The sequence below is a fragment of the Ptiloglossa arizonensis genome, chromosome 5, assembly GCF_051014685.1.
Source record: "Ptiloglossa arizonensis isolate GNS036 chromosome 5, iyPtiAriz1_principal, whole genome shotgun sequence".
NCBI classification, from domain to species: Eukaryota; Metazoa; Arthropoda; class Insecta; order Hymenoptera; family Colletidae; genus Ptiloglossa; species Ptiloglossa arizonensis.
In genome coordinates, this window is record NC_135052.1 from 13,241,224 (window position 1) to 13,263,123 (window position 21,900).

General features: G+C 34.1%; 2 protein-coding genes across 2 annotated transcripts; one reads left to right on the plus strand and one right to left on the minus strand.

Annotated features, from left to right (window-relative positions):
- The first annotated feature begins 64 nt into the window (after positions 1-64).
- Positions 65-1,549, plus strand: Rpl32 (ribosomal protein L32). The gene is made up of 4 exons (XM_076311131.1): positions 65-162; positions 403-527; positions 649-801; positions 1,349-1,549. The coding sequence occupies exons 2-4, from the start codon at positions 435-437 to the stop codon at positions 1,505-1,507; spliced, it is 405 nt and encodes a 134-aa protein (XP_076167246.1). The 5' UTR covers positions 65-162; positions 403-434; the 3' UTR covers positions 1,508-1,549.
- Positions 1,550-3,460: 1,911 nt separating this feature from the next.
- Esp (Epidermal stripes and patches) lies at positions 3,461-20,095 on the minus strand. Its single transcript, XM_076311932.1, has 11 exons — positions 19,549-20,095; positions 8,051-8,229; positions 6,756-7,009; positions 6,456-6,657; positions 6,045-6,265; positions 5,787-5,958; positions 5,449-5,616; positions 5,028-5,189; positions 4,771-4,911; positions 4,531-4,676; positions 3,461-4,330 (listed from the first exon to the last, which is right to left on the minus strand). The coding sequence occupies exons 2-11, from the start codon at positions 8,226-8,228 to the stop codon at positions 3,983-3,985; spliced, it is 1,992 nt and encodes a 663-aa protein (XP_076168047.1). The 5' UTR covers position 8,229; positions 19,549-20,095; the 3' UTR covers positions 3,461-3,982.
- Positions 20,096-21,900: the final 1,805 nt, after the last annotated feature.

The window sequence follows — 21,900 nt, forward strand, 5'->3', positions numbered from 1 at the left end:
GAAGATAATCAGCTGACGAGCATCAATCAAATCGCCTATTCAAGTATTTGATTTCTTCCTTCTTACCGCTAGGTGGCGACTCTTTTGCTTCATATTTTAACACGACAATTTATTATTTCTGATTCAACATAACCTCTTCTGCCTGGGGTGTAACGAGAAACGGTACGTAATGTTATGGAAAATCCATAATCTTAACAAAAATCGTTTGTACAATGTAAAATATATATGTAGTAGATTGATTTAAAGAAATGAAGAGAGATAAAGTAAAATATATTTTTTGAAAATAATGTAACATCACAGTTATATGAATAAAATAATGTTCAATACAAATGTGTAGTATTGTCATTGAAATTATTACATGAATGAAGATGAAAATAATGTACATTATGTTAATAATTTCAGTTCCCGTTTCGTAGTATCTTACAAAGATCAAAATGGCTATTCGACCGGTATATAGACCTACAATTGTCAAGAAAAGAACTAAGAAGTTCATTCGCCATCAAAGTGACCGTTACAGTAAACTAAAGGTGTGATATTTCTTACATTATTTATTCTTTTTTATCAATTTTAATATTTTAAATTTTCATTATTGAAGCTGCTGTAAGTATATATCAAATAGTATGTGAAGTTATTAAAATAATATTTCAGAGAAACTGGCGTAAACCTAAAGGTATTGACAACAGAGTTCGTAGACGCTTCAAGGGTCAATACTTGATGCCCAATATTGGTTATGGAAGTAATAAAAAAACTCGTCACATGCTACCTACTGGTTTCAGAAAAGTTTTGGTACATAATGTCAAGGTAAGTAGTTTTAACATAATTAACTTTTTAAACCTTTAAAAACCTGTGAAACTATCTATGTATGTTTAGTAAATTTTGCTCATATTTAATCATTCCACTCTCAGATATATTACTTTGTGATACCCAAAAATGATTGAAATGAATATCACAAAATGTCCTAAAGTGTATTGCAGCTAAAGGATTAGTAACTCATTCAATATAACCCAATTGCTTAATTACTTATACATAAACTGTAGACATATTATACTGAATCATTTTGCAGATATTTATATTTATTATTTAAAGTAAAGTAATTTTTTTTACTATAATTTCTATTGCCACATTTTGTGCATCACATTTTTATTAAAAATGTTTGCTACATGTACACATCATCCTAATTAAAATGCAGAAAAATAAACATTTCTATAGTTTAGTACAAAAAAGGAATACTATTATTTACAATATACTTTAAGAAAATTGATTTTTAATTTTATGAAAGATAATCTAAAAATAATCCAAATTATTTGTAAAATCAATATTTAAATTTATGTTTTCTGTGTGTTTGCAGGAATTAGAAGTTCTAATGATGCAGAACCGAAAATTCTGTGCTGAAATTGCTCATGGTGTAAGCAGTAAAAAACGTAAATCTATTGTTGAACGAGCACAACAGCTTTCCATACGCGTAACAAATGCCAGTGCAAGATTACGTTCTCAAGAGAATGAATAAGATTACATTCTTTTTTGGTTTCATAATAAACTATTTACAGTATGTCTGTTACATTTAGAACTCTCTCCCGATTCTTATTCCCAAATAGTGTTCAAACTTTTAGATTTTCTTTAAAAGATGAGATAACATTTGATCATAATTTTCTTTTACTTCTGTCTATCTGTAGATATGTATGCATTTTTGTGTATGCACATATTCCATTTACCTTCATGATTCAATAGAATAATTATTTTCATTTTTAATTTTTTATACCGTATTATAAACGTGCTATAATATATATAGAATTGGTATAAAATAAACGTTGCAGACAATATTTTATCGTATTACACAAATTGAGCACTCGTGAGATCTCATCACTTCCAACGTAATTGATTAAAACTAGAACAAAAAGTAGCTTATTTTTGCTTGTTCACTCGTTTTCAGTCCAGTCACCTTTGCTTATTACCTAAGCAAGTGACCGGCTGTGTACGGTTGATCACCGTCCCTTCTGATGCGTTCGTTATTGCCAGAGAAAGATGTTGCGAATACAGAGAGATATTTTTATTTTTGTCTCTATGGAAGCCACTAATTCTGGGATTAAGACTTTCTCTATGTCATTCTTCGTGAGTCAGGTTTACGCTTGCATGTGTTCCTGACGCGGAGTTGTGGAGAAATAAGGTACTTCTTACGATGGCGTGAGTCACCTTCCTCCTGAATCGGGCTCATTACGGGGCAACGAAATTGATCTAGTAGGATCAATTTCATGGTTCACGTCGCGTCTTTTTCAATTTTACCTCCTTTTGTTCGACAATGTAATTGTTTGGCAAAACTAAACGTGGAGATCGAAGAAACTTTAATTCCTTCCATCTCCTCGGTTTAGTAATTTCGTTTGTATTGTGTGTCAAGGGAGATCGATGGATTTTGGATTCCATCTATTTCACTTGCAGCAACCTCCACGTGGTATGACTTGGTAATCGGTATTACTCGCAATGAAGGATTATTGTTCGTTAAGTATAGTTACTTAAGATAGGCAAATAAGTAGAATATTGTAACATATTTCAATGAAGTGTACCCGTAAGAATACGAATGTAACTTTGATTTACTTCAATAAATTCGTTTCGAGTAATAGGAGTATTTATTCACCTTTCTTTTCCTGCTTTGCTTGCATTTTCTTTAAGTGATCTTAAATTAAGAGGCAGGGCAAGTGACATGAAACTATCAAGTGTTATTTGATCATTCCTTCCTTAGAATATAAGATACACTTTGCAAAATAAAGGTCTGAGAATAGACAATTAGTTGGACAACTTTAGTAAGCTGTTAAACTATTTTTATTTTCTTGAAATCAAAGTTCATCTATAGCTCATCTGTGATTTTGATTGCTACCAAATAATTAATCTCTATTATAATAAATATTCTTGGTTTTTTGTTCTTAAAATGTTCTATGTTTTATTTTTGAGAACAAATGGCATTTACTGTTACAATATTTTCTGAGATTGATAGATTTTCTATACTTACTACCTTTACCGACCTCACTGGTTCTAGTGAATATAGTTTCCGGAATCACTATTTGTAAATAAAGAGGTCGCTCAAGAATCATTAATATTTTATGAGATTGGTATTTTAGATCATGTGACAATAATTCTTATAAGATGTAACGTTTACTCAATACCTCATTTGTGATACCACTTTCGTGAGATGAAATGTTTATTCTATATCTTATTTGTGTAGAATAAATTCAGCCTCTTACGAAAACAGAGGCACATAACTAAAGTACTGACATCGTGAAAAATTGGTGACTTTGCAACGCAATCTATATTTAACGACGATGGTCCTGGAAATCATGTTCAATCAAATCACCAAAGTCGATAAAGTTAAACGAATGTAAAAAACAAAATAGGTCTACTCTATACTGCAATTCTATTACTATTATTACTATTTACAAAATAACTTTATCATTATTAATAATTATTTCAATATTTAAAACATTCATTTATTTTATACAAATCACAGTTTATAAGGGATAACGAAAAATTAATAAAATTTGTAAAATTGTATTATATGCTGTGTTTGCTCAAAACTCTTAACAAGTGTCACATTCTATTGTTTGTGGACAGCTTTATTTATTCAATGTAGATCGCATAAAAAATTAGCAGCCAACAGTAATTGTTGATAGATATTTTTTTATAGCTAATGATGATGTATGACAAAGTTGTTTATTGTAAACATGACATGATGTAATACATTTAATATGAATATTCATTACATTGTTTGTAATGTATTTTTAAATATAAAATATTATGAAGCTGGATATAATTCATTGAAAATATAGAAGTATCTGTTTTACATTTCATATACTTCTGTGATCAAAGGCAATTAAGAAAGATGTTTAACAACTTTCTATGGAATGAAGTTATATAACTAATATAAGGTATTGTGATAACTCAGTTCGTAACAACAAAATCAACATATACATATAAATAACATATTCTATTTAATTTATTTTAAGTATCCTCTGTCTCTTAGTAGATTATCCAGCTTCTCTTGAGTATAATACACAACAAAATCAGTTGATGCAACACCCTCAAAAACAGCATAAACAGAGGGTTTTAAATTGTAGAAAAAAAGTGGTTGGCCTCTTGATGCAAAATCTTTTGTTAAAGTTTCAATTACTGTCGCTGCAGTAAAATCTGCTCCATAAATGTGCGAACAATCGATCACAACTGGGGTGGCCACGCTTCCGGCACGTTGACTATATTTTGTTACTAAATTTCGTACATAATCTACTGATGGGAAAATTAAACAGCGATCTGGTGTTAACATGAGATATTGAATACCATGTCGAGTCTGCAACATAAAAAATTTTACATTGTTACACTTAGGATACTATACAAAATAAATCATAATTCATTGACAATGAAAACTCAGTTTAGAAAAATATTAATAATTTTGTGAATTATCCACACTGATAAGAAAAAGAAAAAGCATTTTGTAATTTTTATTTAAATTATTGCAATTAACAATTAAAAACAAAAGATGATACGTACGGTAAGTTTCTCTACAGATATTTTTGGTCGTGCTGCATGATAGAGAATAAACAAAATATTTATTCCAATACCACATAAAATTCCAATTTCTAGTTGTAACAATAAACATGCAATAAAAGTTCCTAATCCAGGGATTAAATCCGATTCTACAAAAAGAATAACAATATAGAAAATAGGTATTAATTTCTTTAACATCGGTAAAATTTCATTTTTAATTTCTAGTTTAAATTATAAATTTACTTTTCGTTCTCCACATTGGTTTTACGACCTTAACTTCTACCATAAATATTACAGCAGCTATGATAATTGCTGCTAATGTAGCTCTTGGTATGTAACTGAAGTACGGTGTGAGAAAAAGAAGAGCTAATATTACTAAAGCACCTAAAATAAATTATAAATATGTGAAACTTTTACTTTTATAAGTAAGTTTGGTAAGATAAAATTTTATCAAATTCACAGTGCAAGTTATTAAGTATAACAATGGATTATTAAATTACCAGTATAAATACCACCCATCGGCGTTCTAACTCCAGAAGCATTGTTTACAGCACTTCTACTAAGAGATCCTGTACTAGGAAAAGCTTGAACAAAAGAATTACCAATGTTTGCTATTCCAATCGCTATTAGTTCTTGTGTTGCATCAACTGATTTTCCAGTTGCTGAAATAAGTAATGTTACAAGTTATGTAAATATTAATAAATGGAATTAATCTCTCAAATAGTTTAAAATTATCATCATGTATTGAATATATTTAAATACGATATTATTTTTTTTCGGTTGTATGTAACATTTAGAGGGCAATTTTAAGATGTAAAAAGAATTTTGATCTAAGATTTCTAGGCCTAAAATATTCTATAAGACCTAACATCTTTCTTTGTTAAAATTATGTGTAGTATACAAAATAAAATATAAGCTTACAAAAAGCCTTGCAAATAGCAATGTCCTCCATTAATGAAATGAGTGGTAAAACAAGAATACCACTTCCCAAATTTGAAATCATGTCAACAAATGACACTGTTATATTATCATTTTTGGTATAACTAAATGCTGGTAATTGTACAGTTGGTAAACCTCCCGGTATGTATCCTGTATGAAAAATTAAATGTTTACAAAGTATTACTTTTACAAATGATGTTACGTTGTTATTTATACAATTTAGGTTTCTATGTTACTAATGTATTATTTTCAATTATCATACTTTTTCTTTGTTTTAATTAAAATTTTGAAACTGTTAATCCTATTTTATTTTTTCTTACCAACCAATTTGAAGGGAGATTCTTTGCTAAAACTATATCCCAAAAGGCCACAAAGTATAACCAGAAATGCATTTCGTGATGTACCAATTAACCAAATGAGTTTATTTATAATACGATATTTTGAGGTCTGCAATTCTTCATCTTTAGGACCAATACTGTATGTTGCCAGAAGCTGCAACAAAATACAACAAACAGAATTTCATTTGTTACACTAATGCATTAGAAAATACTAACAAGTATTTGACACAGGATATTTACCCTAAGAAGTAAAAGAAGTGCTATACAAGTTACACCGAGTGCAGCATCCCAAGCTGAAGTTTTGTGTACTTGTCCAGCAAGACTTTTCCACATTTCAAGAAACTGTGATCCTTTGGCAGGAATACCAAGAATATCTTTTATTTGCGAAGTAACAATTATTAAAGCTACTGCTGATGTAAAGCCTGAACTAACAGGTCCAGATACAAAATCGACTAAAAATCCTGAAATATATATATATATATATATATATATATATATATATATATAATGTTATAAATTGTTAAGACTACTGCCTAAAAGTTACCATAATTTATTGTTGTGTTCCTATCTTACAAAGTTAAGAAGCATATTAAAATTGTTGCAATTATTTCTATTTTGGATTTAAAAAAAGAGTTGCTTTTCTATACTTACCAAGGCCAAATATACCCATTAGTAATTCTATTATTCCGGATAAAAAACAAAGAAGTATCGCATATTGTACTGGTGCATCAAGGTGTGCAACTGTTTGATAAGTAAGTAAAGATATAATGGCAGTGGGTCCTAAAGGTGTATCTTTGCAGGATCCAAATATAACATAAATAAAACAACCTAGGAAGCTACCGTATAATCCATACTGAAAAATATAATGGCGTACATTAAAAACCTATGTTACTTTTGTTTCTCTTGAACGTAAAAATTGAATGTTTGCTTGAATTGGTAAAACCGACTCACCTGAGGTGGCAGACCTGCCACGTTAGCATACGCTAATGATTGTGGAATGACAGTGAGACCGACGGTAACACCAGCGACAAGATCACCGAGTGCATCGGGTCCACTGTATCTTGGTAACCAGCGTAAAATCGGTAGCCTCTTGTAAACAGTTTTCTTCGTGCATGTTGACCTAAAACGTCGCCTCGTGTATTGTAACACTGAATTCAAGAGGCTACTCTCCTCCTGGATCACATCATCTCCAGGATCCTCCACCACTATGAAAAACAAACTCATTTATCATCGTGTATTTATTCGTTTAATAAAATCTCTTCTTCTACATTGATTGTAAATAAACTAAATGATCAATTGCTGATGCCTATTCAAAGACAATTAAGAACCGTCTTATTTTTAGTTCAGAAATTACTTAACATCGCGTTGTTATAGAACTTACAATCAGAACACTCCGTGTATCAAAGTGCAATCTTTTAAGTATCATTCTATCGTTTTACTCGTTGTAATGTTTTTCATTTGCTCGTAATAAGCGAAAAAATCGCCTATTACAACTTTCCCTGAGTTATTCCATAGAGTTTAAACTACAAAATGCAGTAGGATCGGGATTAACCGAATTTGGATATCATTATTCAAATGTACGAATATTGAGTAAAAAATAAAGTTTAAAAAGGAACAACGAATTTGCTGAACTTAACTTATGATCTACACCACGCTATTTATATATCTACTATCCGGTGTATACAAAATGCAAACGAAATGTTCCTTTTTAAGGAACATTTCTTTATGGATACCATAGAGCGAAGGTGTCCCCTGACGAAGTACACCTGCGATACTGTGTAGACGATGAGTATCAAATGGACGATACAGCGGTACAAACTGACAGTACAATTTGAATCGTGCATTTAGAACACTGTAACTAGTCATACACGTTGAAAGCGATCCACAAGCATTCCTTTTCGTTAAAAGCAGTTAGACTTGCAAGATTTTTAGTTAAAAATACGAATTTAGATAAGACAAACGATTTGTTTAGTAAATAGCAAACATTTCTAGATTATAATGGTCACTATAGCATAAATTGATCTCACTGTTCGTTCATGTTTCAACACGGTAAATAGTAATTGAGAAGAACGATACAGTTTTCCTATAGACACAACGAGATTGGTTTCAGATCGAAGAAAAAGATCAAGTTTCGGGAAAGAAGAAGAGACGTAATATCGTGACAAAGTGGCATTCCCTCTTTTCTCAGAATCAATCGTTTATATTCGATGTTTAATTAAGCGTTCAATTACTATATATATATTTACATATAAAATCCGAAGAACCCTGTATTCCTTGATGATTCTCATACGAGTCGTGTAGGGTCCGAGAACTGTTCGAATTATCAAGATGTATACTATCTCCAGATCCGCTCAAGGCATGATTCACGTATGTTCCGGTTCTATTGTCTTCGTTTTCATCTCCCTTAGCGTTCCGTTTGCTCATCCTGAAAATACGAGATCACTCTACAGATTGCTTTTAATAAAAAAAAAAAAGTATATATTTTTAAATTAATCTAAAAATGATTCTCTATTCTTCTGTATTTGAGTTTTAGTTGAACTTATGATTCATATATATACTAACGACAGAGTTCCGTAGGTATAGTAATAGTGAAGAAAGTAGAATAGAGTAAGATAGAAATAGATTATGGTTTTTGATAACAGAACAAATAACAATTAAGATATAGGAGAGAACTATTTTTTCGTATTATTCGACAGTTAAGTTATAATTAACGAGAATATTGTTATCTACGATTTAAAAGTATAATCTTTCTTTATACTCGACTATTTTTCGATAACTATAATATTTTCAATTTCCGTTCGTAATATATTATTTCAAATCTTTCGTAACGGAATCGAATTAATTTCAATGCTTGATTTTAAAGTTACATTTTTGTTGATCAATTCCTGTTAAATGGTTCAATGGAAACTTATAAAGTAAATGTAGGCAACAGTACGTACGTATGCAAGAATTAGTTTGTTTATTCGACTTAATTCAACGAACGTCATCGACCATCACCGAATAATGCGTTGTCCCGATTCAACATCGTACTTGTCCTACTTTAATGGGAAGCGTGCCACGTAAAGTTACGATTGATATCAGAACGTGATTCCATTATTGTTGTTTTACACACCAATATCATTTTGAATACAAGTTTACCCGAAATAGTATAAATTAAAACAGAAGAGTGCGGAGTATTTCTATAGTAGTATCAGAAAATTTACAGACGTATCCTGCACCTCGAAGTTTATAAAAACAATTCTACCAAGCATTCTTTATGAAATACAGAGGACTTAAATTGCAGCATGTTTGCACGTTAACATAGAAAAATCTGTCTTTCATCGGGTAAGAAATGTCGAGGCACGTAAAACGTGATGAATCAATTGTACCTGTTGACTCGATTACCTGATCCAAATGTCCTTAATTCATTTTGTACGGAGTCACTTAAATTCGATAGTGTATTCTAGGCCAATGGAAAATACTGACGAATATTGCACACGCGGAGGCCGTTTTGAACAACCCTCGTGATTACTTGTGCAAATGCAATAATAAGATATACTCATACCGATACTTAAATCGACCATACTTGGAGATAAAAAGTTTTCAGACTTATAGGTATTGGGACTATTTTCTTAGAATCGAGGTGTAGAATACGCGTGTAAACTTTTTTTTTTTAAGTATATGTTTAGCGCCGTATCAACTGCACCTAGGTTGTTATTAGCGACGATGGTTTAATACATCGAGGCAGGTGAAGGGGCGTAACACGAATCGTATAATACCGAGAAGCATTGTAACTTTCGAAAACAGTATTATCCAACGAATTTTGTGATTATCGTTTTGCGACACTCTATTGGAAAGAAATTATCAATCATAAAGTACGGAGCTCCATCTATTAAGTTTGTGAAAAAGTTCGATAAATTCCCCGATTTATCCTTTAGGTTCTTGAAACGTCAACAAATAATAGTATTGAAAAAATAACGAAGCAAGAAGTTTATAGGGTTTTGTTAAAATAAAAGTGCAAGGTTCAATCGGGTCTCCAATTGTAGTTTTAAGATATTTCGCCTCAAGATTAATATCGCTTTGTTTAGTCGGTATTAAAATCATCGTTCGTTAGATGGCAGACCCTTGTATAATAGATAATAATGGAGAATATATCAACGATCAAACGTAAACAGTATCGTTTATTCTTTTTTATTTTGTTTATTTCGAAAATTTATGTACCGACTCAGATGTTATTCGCAGTGTAAACTACAAAATTTTCATGCATCTTTAACAAAAAAAAAAAAAAAAAAATGAAAAAGAAAAACATAACCCTAATTTTTTCCGAACACACGGAGTTTAATTAATTGCGAACTGCATGCAGTACATTCCATTGAATTCGCGCGTGTTATGAGCAACACGCTCTTGAAAATATATTGTCCCGTATTCCTTTAATTAATCGCATTACGAAACGCGACGAGTTACGTATGAACGCGTCGCTTAATTAATGATAAATTATGTTTGTCAGCTGGATTATGATTTACGATGACGCGTTTGATAGTTCGTTTAGCCAGGTTCACGTTGATCTCGTGAGTATAACAAATATTTGACTGATAGAAACATCCATTTGAGACATTGCGTAATTACGATCCTATTTTCGATTTATCGTGTACTTCGTTCTGTTTTGTTTTATTTCGGAGTATTTCATACGAGAAACCGAGAGATTTCGCAATAAATAGGAATTCAGAGGGCTTAAATCAGGGGAAAGTACACGCAATTGGCCCTCATCTGCAAATCCACCGGTGCAATTATTATTGAGAAATTCTCCAGCAATGCGACTAAAATAAGCAGCTCCGTCATGCGTGAACCGTATTCGTGGCGTAAGAGAATGCTACCTCGTTTCGAAAAATTGGCCCTTAAAGTTTACACTCGACCTAGAGAATATTTGACTTATAGGCGATTCGATTTTCCACCTCATCCTCTAGCTTATAAATTATTATTATTACAAATATATCTTTTTTTAATCCTGTGCCTTTAATATTTGTACACGTTTACGTATCGAGTAATCTATTAACGAAAGAATATATATATATATATATATATGTATGTATGTATATGTATATGCTTGTTTCCAAAATTCAACGATTACACGTAGCGCCACAGATTCTGCCGATCAAGGGGAATGGCTACCCTTTCTCGATAACTTCTTGTAGTGGCGTAGCAGAAACTCTAGATGGCAGATTACTGCAGTTGCGTAACTTAGGTGAGCAGAATCTCCGTGTTTAATTTTTTTTTCATAAAATGTAACAGATATGATATTTTTACGATCAATGTAAGAACATTTCATCTATATTGTTATCCACTTGAAAGTAAACAGCGATAGAAAAATTTTGTAAAGCGATGATACAGGATTCACATATGTAACGACATGTACAAAAAGTACAACAAAAGTTTCACGCCTAAAAAGTTAGAGGGCTCCTTGAACAGCAATCTTTGGTAGTTAATTTTCATTAAATTGTTTTCTCGTACTGCGCATTTTAAACGCCTTTAGTAAAAAATGGGATTTAAAAAGAAGCAATCTGTAAAGGAAGAATGATTGACTTTCATCGTAATTAAGGACAAAATTTCAGAAGAAAACAAAGATTAACCATTTCTGATAAGAGATTCTTCTTATGTACGCAGAGTTGTGTTTTCGTTATTGTTACGATTTCACCAAATTTCACATCTGTACGTTACAAATTATTACATTGTGTCTATATACGTTTTGAACTATGACGGCGATCGATTTACAGCCTCGGCGTATGAATATTATTGTCAGTTGCTAAATATTCCATATCTCTATCGCATTCTATTCTTTATTTAAGAATTTAAAACCAACCGCAGTATCTCAGTACCGGTTCTTTGAATTTCCTTTGTTGAAAGAGACAAGTAAATATGCATGAAAGTCAGCGAGCAATCAAAAAAAGTTGATCCTTTGCATCGACGAAAGTGACACAAACAATAATGTGCGTCTCGTACGTACAGTAGAGAACAAAATTTATACAACAAATAAAATTACAATCGAAGTTATAACCTCTAAACGAATCGTTTTACATTAATAAATAATCTGTTATAATAACGCTAAAGTTTGACATAAACAAACACATTGAACGTAAAATCAAAGTTACGACTACAATCTACCAATTAATTTCAACGAAAGTTCATATTTAAACAATATTTATTTAAATATGAATTTACACGGTCATGCGTTTCCTGGAAAACGATTCCCGCTGGATTTTGCGTGATCCGCGTGTTATTGTTATACTAAATTTTTTTATCAACCATGTGACGTATAATCCTATTATTCGTTTAAAATCCATTTCACGTGTTCCTCTGACGCGGATATGTTGATACTGTGCAAATTTTTCGAATTCCCGGCTATCCGTGATTTATTTTATACATCAGTTTTACAATACGTTCCTCGCAAACGACGTGTCCACGGTGCTGCGTGAATTTTCGTTAAAAAAAGGTACGCACGTACGTGCCCTTAATTTGATCAATTACCTCAATTTCTTCGATTTCAGATGCTATTATAACACGACGCATTCTTCTCGGCGTTAAATAACACGTTCCATGCGTTCTGTTCCAATTCCGTGCTCGTTGCACGCGACATATGTACGTATGTATTTCCGCGAGTATCCAATTGCAACTATATAACGAATGCTCTGTTGTTCCAGATCCTAATCTTTTCCTTCAGATCCTAAACGTTTTCCAATGACCCGTATTGTTTCGTCGTGGCCGAATCCTAATCTGTGCCCGGTAACCTGTGCTATTCGGTTCGAAAAAAGTTCCTGAATTCTAACCTTAGCGCGACGCAAGTCTATTACATCGATGTTCGCGCCGATACGAATATTTTTGTTTTCCACTGTACGTTGCGTTAATTTTACGATCTAATTTTAATCCACACGATCTTGAAATCCCCTGCCCGGTCACGCGCTACGGTTTTTCAGACAGGTGAACGAGTCGTAAACGAGGGAAAATGAAAAAAAGAAGTATTACCGCGGGCGTGTCACATGGTTCGCTGGTGCAACCGGTCATTCTGTGCCACTCACGTGCTTCTGAGTCAACTCCGTCGGTCACGCGGTTCTCCTTTGCCGGGCCTCGAGCAATTAATACGTTCCTCTCGAACGGTGTCGATCGTAAATTAATTCATATCAACAGTGTTTTTCTATGCAAATACGCGATACACTCGAATAACTCCCGCCGCGTCACATTTAAATCTTTGCTCACAAATTATGCCGTATGTTAATCGTCGGTTGGTGGAACTGCTACCATTACCTTGAAATCGTAAATATATGCATCCAAAGCCGATGATTATGGAAAACTATGCAATACAAGTTATCAAACAGGCTTCCAGGTTGGAACACTTCTGCGCAAATGTAGGTTGTCGGGTTTCACTTTTGAAGCTCCGAAATCGTCCGACAAAGAAAAAAAAAAAAAAAAGAGAGAAAAACTAGCAACAATGGAAGCGAAACGTACTAATTTCGATAGATAAAGCTTCTAATTAGGTTTTAGAGATATTGTTGAAAGACGGAAAGAGTCCGTGAAAAGAATATACGCTACGTTTTTAAACTTTATTATTAGAAACATTCTAAACGAAATTATTAGAAGATCCGTATCCGTATCGTTGGACATATATTTTTTTAGTGTAAATATTATTAGTCGATTTAAACACCGATTAATTATGCCGCAATAACGATCAATTTTAAATTATCGATATCTCTCACCGCTGTATTCGATCGTCTGTTATTATTACGAATTTTTGTTTCAGAAATACCGGTCGTGTTTTTAGCAACTTCGCCGCCAATCGTGCAATTTATCATATCCTTTGTTTTTTAAAATTAGAGAGTTATTAGCGCGGTGATAATAACGGTATATTTTCAGCAACTGAACTTTAGCAACTTTCGCGCAATTTTACGCGTTCGTTTTGTAACATAATATCGATCTTTCTTTCACGTTCTCTCCTAAATTTGACAATATTAGTTATCGTGCTGCGTTTCGTTTTATTTTAATAACTGACCAAACACTGACTTATTTTAAATACCGACGGTATACACCTTTTTAATAATAATAACGATTCTTTTTCGGGGTGTTGAGACCCCGTTAAGTACACGTACAACATCAATGGCAGTACAATCAATTGCATTTATAAAAGTAAACATAAAATGAACCACGCTGAGAAGAAATTTGAATTATTTGAGTTTCAGGGATGACTGAAATTATTATCGTTTCGCACAAAGTGTATTAGATGCTGGATCGAGTCTTTCGGACGAGTTCAACCGACAAATCCAGAACGAAACCCAAAGAGGTGTTGGAACCAGTTTCACAGTTCCAAGAAACGCTTCGAAAGATCAAAACAATTCTCTTTAATTATTGCTATTATGATTCGTGAAAACTAGAAACATCATTGGACCGTCGACAAATGGATGGTACGGTGTGATATAAACAGACATCGAATACCTTTATTTCTACAGTTGTATAAAATTAAACACACGAGAGAATGGTAAAATATGTGGGGAAAATTGCTGGACGAAACTTTGCATTTGTATAGGATGACGTAACCGTGCATATTGCACACAACACGATTCTAATGAAGAGGCATCAGGCTTGAACGTACGAAACGTCTGTTCGAAAAATCTACTAATATAATTTTAGCCTCTAAAAACGGAAAGTCCGGTTACGGTGTACAGACTGACAGGGAACTTGCAAATCGATTCGGTATAAGTGGTATGGCAGTTCTCGGATGGAAAATTGGTAAAATCAAGAGCTTGGAAAGTTAGCTGGACGCTCGTCGGTGGAATCAGCGATACAAAGTTCACCGAGTTCGACATTCGATCATCGGGCAAGGATTCTAGCAGCAGGTAAATCGGATGGCGAGGTTCGCTCTCTTCGATAATAAAATCTGAGCGACTGATAACACTTCTTAGAAGTTTTCAATATGGTAGACAATGGACGTCGATCTCCTACCAGGCAACAGGTAACACCGAGTGTACGTATGAACATATTTCATCGAGATTATCGCCAGAAAGATCTGAATAGTAAATAAAATGTCACGAAAACCAATGAAACGGAAAATTACCGAGTCACGCGTAAAAATCTGTATGCACCTACGTGATCGTTAGTCCGCAGGACCAAATGACTACTTCAAACACGATCGAATATAATTAAAGAATCGAGTTCTTGAATAATTTACCAGAAAGTGATACCGTATAATCAGTATAATAATATTTCGTATCGAACGAAATATTCGATATTTTGATAACGTTAATAATATTCGTCCGATCATTGAATCGCACGATTTGTAGTCCATTGTTAACAATAATTATCCTACCGTACAATTTACAATTGTAACGCTAGAACTATCAACGGTGAACGTATCGTTGTCTGTACGGAACCATGTACGTATCTTTAAAATTAAGGAGAGAGGAAAAGGCGAATTAATTTACGAATGTAACCTCTTTATTTCCATAATTATCGCTGAACATTTCGGCAAAGACATCGTTAACTATCCATTGATTTTAAAACGAAGTCCGAAGCAGGCCAAATTAACCACTTCGGTTAAATATAATAATAATTATCCGATGATACGATTTATAATCTTGGTAATAAATCATTTGACTAGACTCTGCTCTAAATACTTTGAACGATCAATACAAATGATACTCGATGCGTTCAAGTCCGTTGAAACGTCCATTCGCGATTATTATTCGCAAATGTATCGGTACCCGGTGTCCTTTTCACGTGGTTTCTTATCGTTCCGTTGCATCGCGTTCCATCTATTAGGAATAATTTACGGGAGAACAGAAATTATCGCCGCGGCGGGAAATATTCGTCACTGGCCGAAAATATAAAACCGAACGGTCTTAATTGCAAACCGAGGGAGAAGTACCACTATTGACACGTACGCGACGCTATCGACGATAATGGATCCAGCAGCGTTCTTTCTATTGCAAATAAGCAGCAGCAATTTCATCGCGCACGGTATTACGTCCTTTGACTAATATAGAGAGATCCACGCGAGCACAATAGGAGTTAATATGCGCTATTCCACGCGGCACGTGCGCTTCGGCGTCTTACTTACTTAAATGCTTAGTTGCGGGCGATTAAAAGGAGCTCCGAAGATCGCGATAAAGACGTGCAAGCGGAATTAGGTAAACGCTTTGGACTGTCCGTATCTTTCTTCGTGAAAATTTCATCCTATTACGACCAGGTACCGGGTTAACGGTAGCCGATGTAAGCATTGCACTTAGAACCGCGAAAGAAGCGTTTCGATTCTGTTTATATTACGAGAGAAGATTGTTATTTTACGATTCGCGTCTCCGTCGATGTTAGATGAGAACATAGGTAAATATATGAGATTTGCAGACGGAAAAATACGGAAGTAGATTTTATCTAATCGGTCCGATTAAATGAATAGAGCACGTCCTTGTAGAACAAGCGTCTAGATACATTCTTTAACGATACAGGGTGTCCCGTAGATCGTCGTACGTGGAGACGGTGATAATTCTACGTGAGAAATTGAGTCGCAAAGGGCCTTGTTTTTCGTGAAAGACGAGTCTTGAGCAGTGTACGCTGGATACACGTGCACTTCACGGTGAACTAGGTCTAATCGATTTCGTTACAAGTGTTTCGTAAGTGTATGCTGCATTCGGTGATCAAATATACATAATGAGATAAGGTCACCGCTTTGGGTGGATCTTAATTTCTCATTGAAAAATTGTTGACTGTATTGCTCGGTGGATCGAGTATACGATACAACGCGTCGTCATTTTTCTCAAAAAAGGAAATCTCTTACGAAAAATGTTTCTCCTACGTTTTACACTTCTTCGTGTGAAAATACTCGAACTGGATCTCGTTGTATCTTCACGAGAGTATTACAAATGAATTGGCGAATGTCTCCCGATGAATATGTGTCCAAATACGATCGCGTTAGGACTACTTTTAATTACTTTGAATCAGTTCTGAATTCTGTAAACACGTGTAGTTAAACGTAGTCTCAATGTACTCGTGATTGGACTCATTTTCATCGAGGGAACCTCGTCAATTCATTGGTAATATTTTCGCGAAGATGGAATGAAAAGTACGATTTTAATTCTTATTAGGTGCATACAGATGTCATTAGGGATATTTAAATGAACGTAAGTGACATTTTTAGGAAAACGGATGATTTCCAAAGATTCGAGCAATTATTTTTGTCGAATCGATTATATTTAAAAAGAAAAAAAAATGGTGTAAAAGATATACACGAATCCCCATAAATTGATCGATCACTGATAGTTTATAAAATGTTTGTATTATTTTTTACATTCCATAGAGTATCGATGTAGATAAAATATTCTTACGTTGATTGTAAATATATAATTTTGTTACATTCCATTTTACGAGTAATCTGCAAGGTCTATTAACAAAAGACTTTGTATGTTCGATAGTTGTAAAAGAATTTCACTGGAATCTGTAATCAAAGATACGTATAAGCAATGTTATTCCTATTTTAATAGAATTGTTTAATTTCGTGTACTGCAAAATGATAGAACAACGATATTCGTAGACCAAAGCTTCTACTTCGATTCAACTACACATTAATATCAGAGTATACTGAAACGAACGATTCGATTGGCATTGATTGCAATCAGCACTTTCGTGTAACAGCTATTGTTGATACGAGTCAATAACTTGGGATTTAAGAGCAATTAGTACTTCATCAAGATAATATATCATAGAATCGGGTAACCTTGTGAGCTCGTACTACACGTTTCAATCATTGACCGCGGTGCAAAATTTTGAATTTGATGTTTACACAATTTTAGCGACAACGATTCTCATTCATTTGTTAATTCGGATCAACGAATTATAATGCGCAAAAAATCTTGTATCCGTCCGTGACGCACGAAACTCGAAACTATTGAAAATTATTCGAGAATATGAATTTTTGAAAAATAAACGAATGTCGTCGAAGAGACTTTGTCGTTGCAATTAATAGTAATAAAATAAATTGATACACGTACATAAGTATTTAACAATATCAAATATGTACGTTCTTCCTTTCGACGGAGAAACAGTGATAACTTAGCAAATTTCAATTACAACAAAAAATGTACATGAATTACAAATGAATCGATAATCGATTAAATACTTAACAAAGCCAAATTTTATCAACGTAAAGCGTACACGACATAGTCTTTTTCTTTAAGGAATTTACTTAGATGTATGAAAAATTAACGTATTATCAAAGTGTACAAATAAATCAAATATTACGAATGAAAAAAAGTGTTGCATAAAATGAAACCGTTGGTTAGTTATTTAAAATTTTTATTATTTAGTTCGCGGAGACACGTAGCTTTCAAAATATTGAAATACGTCGTTCGAGTAAACGCTACAATGACAATTACACGATTATGATTTGGGAAGAATAAATATTAATGTATGACTAAGCGAGAATCAACGATGTGTTACATGTGTACCGACTTCGCTTGTGTCCGTGAGTCAATATTACGTTTTGTAACCATTGTAAACCGATTCGTTTATTGGTACTCTGTGAACTTGTTAATCACACGCTAGAATTTTCACGATACAATTTGAGCACGATTATTAGGGAACGTTTAATGTTAGTCAAACAAGTATATACTAGGTGGAGTCCCAACGCTATTTACCGTCATCAAAAACTAATAATAATTAAACTGATCATTAAAAATGCGACATCTACCAAAGATAAACCGAATTGAATTGATCGTGATACGGTAACATTCAATATTTGTCTTTCCAGGCATCATGTGATTCATCAACATGCTCTAGAAAACGTTTCGTGTAATCTGGCTTATTTTTTTCGTCGATCTAACTTTTCTTAAAGAAAACTGAATAAACGACTCGATCAACCGAACGTATTAGCGAACACTTTTTGATTGAATCTAGACCAGTGTGGATAAACGTTGGTCGAGAAAATTATTTTTAAATTAATGCAGCGAAACCTACGTAAACAAAATTTCGATTCATAATACGATCGTTCGAGTATAACAATATTCGAATACTGTTTCGAGTACATCTTTCGATGAAAATTTTCGTTAAAATTACATCGATTTATTTCCATAAAAATTTGTCTAATGTGTAACCCTCTGTACTGGAGACCAAAATGGCAGCCAAAAATTAGATTGTAAACATTTGACAAAAATCTCCACGAATACGGTAATCGTGTATTAAAATACAATTCGTTGGATACAATTTAATCCTACGACAGCAAGATATAACTTTACCTAATGAAAGGCTCCAAAAGGCCAAAGAATTAATACCCAATAGACACATGTTCCTCTAATATCAAATCATGTCCACGGTGTACCTTGTATTAAACACAACCGATAAGAACCGGTTTTTTCTTACAATTTTTCTACCGTGCTCTATAATTTTTCGAACAATTTTCACGCCGCGTACACAGTTTCCTAATTACACACGAATCTATAAAAAAGAAACGCCCCCCCCCCTTCCCTCTCCCACCTCCCTAATAATTGTAACAACATAATGCAATTTTCTACATTTTCCAGGGAGCAGCATTTTTTCCACAAACCGGTATCGAATCGTGGACTTCGTTTTAGGGATCGTCGTGCTTTAAACACTATTAATATTTTCACCACGAACGTTAGACAAAAATTGATCGTTTCTGAGAACGAATCGTTCCCAAGCGTGTGTGGAAGCACACCGAAACGATCGTTCGCCCGAAAACTTAATAACACGGAAAGAAAATGAAAATTCCACTCACCTAAAATGTTACACAGTAAACGATTTACAACGCTCGTTGTTCCAGTTGTCACCTCGTTTGTCAACCGTTGTTTCGTGGAGACGGGAGGAGGGGGATAAACGAGGACCAAACGCGAACAGGATCACCGTGAAAATTAGTCCTAATTTCGATCTACCGACGTACAACCGTACGACCAAGAACCGGAAGTTACTTGTTCTTGCATCCACGACACATTCTATCCGCGATCAATTGAAATAAATGATACCGCGAAAGAAATTACGGTGAAAACGATTCATGTGAGCCCGTGTTACGATCACAAAACTTTTCCACTTTGGTGCGAGCTTTTCCTTCGCGGAAACGAGCGCCTCGAAGAATAGATCGCTATCGATACGGTCTCGTGACACATTTATGTGAAAAAACTGAAAGGAAGAGGAAGACCGTAAGGGCACGAGCGTAAAGCGCGAAGTTCAATCCGGTTTCGTGAGGCTGACGACTGAATCCACGGCAATACACGATCGACCATTTAAATGCGTCGTGGTTCTTCGACAGTTTGTGCCGTAACTTCTTCTCCCCTTCTCCGTTTACCGTCTTTAAAGCAATAACGTCACTGGAGAACAATCCAATCGGATGCATAAGGACACTGCGTGAGGCCGATTCGTATCGATGTCTGCTCTCTCGGCAATTGTTGATCCAACCCCGCGCACGGTAACGTCGGTTCGATTTAGAAAACCTGGAAATTCGGAAGTTTCCCGATTAACGGGCTCACCGATACTTCACCGTAGAAATACTCGGTACTGTCGCAAAGGTGATTCCTATTCGAGCGCTATCGGGGAGAAATAAACAAATGTACAACGACATCGTATCAAATTCGAAACACGTTACGGCTCTAGGACAACGAGACCCGTTTTCGAATCAATGATACTAGTCTTCGGTTCTTTCGTCGAAAAGTTTCTTTTCTTTTTTTTTTTTTTTCTTTGGTTTAGCGACCGTGTGGTATAGTTTCGAAAAGAATACGATGAAATTTAGACGGACGCGTTTCGTTTTATCTTTTCAGGTGTAATCTCTTGGAGTGCGATCGATAGTATGTATTTTATCTTTTTGTTAATCCCTCGTTAGCTTCGAGGGTTGATCGTACCTCTGACGACAACACGTCGAGACCTCTGTGAGAATAGAAATGATCGATTGCGCTATTCATTTATCGCGGTATTAACATTTTTTTCGAATTATTGCCAATATCCCGGTTGAAACTATGTAACGTCGTCGAACGTTAACGATAAAACTATTTAAAAAATGACACACGAACGACTTACCCACCTTTGCACCATGGTAACAATGTCTCGGTCGTTGTGTTATTTTTCAACTTTTTTTTCTTTTTTTTTGTTCGTAACTTTAATCAATCTCCGAGACTCTGAGTTTCTTGGCGCAGCACGAGATAAATGTTCGGTGTTTATCTTCAACGATGAACCCATTCGAAATCACGATTTTTCGTGTTGATTCAAGACTATCTAGACCAAGACTAATTTTGTTTGAAAAATTATTACGTTCGTCACGGTGTGTTGTCGTTTCTGGGATCACGATGGATATTTACCAACGATTCCGATGTCTTTGAAAAGTTCACGAAATGTAATGCTCTTTAAATATATACTATTGTTTAAAAGCAAAAAAAAAAAAAAAAAAATAGAGAAAAGGTTTAAGAAGATATACCCAAAATCGATACATTTAGGATGTCCCGTGTGTTTTAAGATAACACGTCGATCGATTAAAAAATAATCGTACGTTCGTACGTAACATTCTTGTTCGAATCTTTGAAACCGTAATTATAATTTCGTTTACCGAGGAAAGACGTAAGTGTATCCGTTAGAAAATAGTATACCTAACAATTATTACTTTCATGGTCAAGGCACCATCGTGTGCATCATTATCATTACTTTATACCGCTGATAATGTCTCCTGCTGGGCCTGGTCTTGACATCTGAAAACAACAAGGTTACGTGTCCTACAAATCTACAGTCCTCTTTACATATTTACATAAAATTTGAAAGAAGATGCGAGGATGTACTGGTGCAAGGTATACGAGTATTTTCACCAAGTAACGTAGTAAGGGTCGAGAGGAAATTTGTAGTTGCGCATACACGTCTTAAGCCAATAGATAAAGAGATACTTATTTTCAAATGAACGTTCGAACAAATGAAGAAGAAATGAACATTCGTTCCGATTTTTACGTAAAGAGGAAGGTAAAAGTGGATGCGAACATAAATGAGAAAACAATTGATCGGTACCAATGTATCGCAAGTCCTAACGTTACATAATACTAAATTATTTATTAAAACAATATAGAAATATGTATAAACGTGTATATATATTTCCCTATTT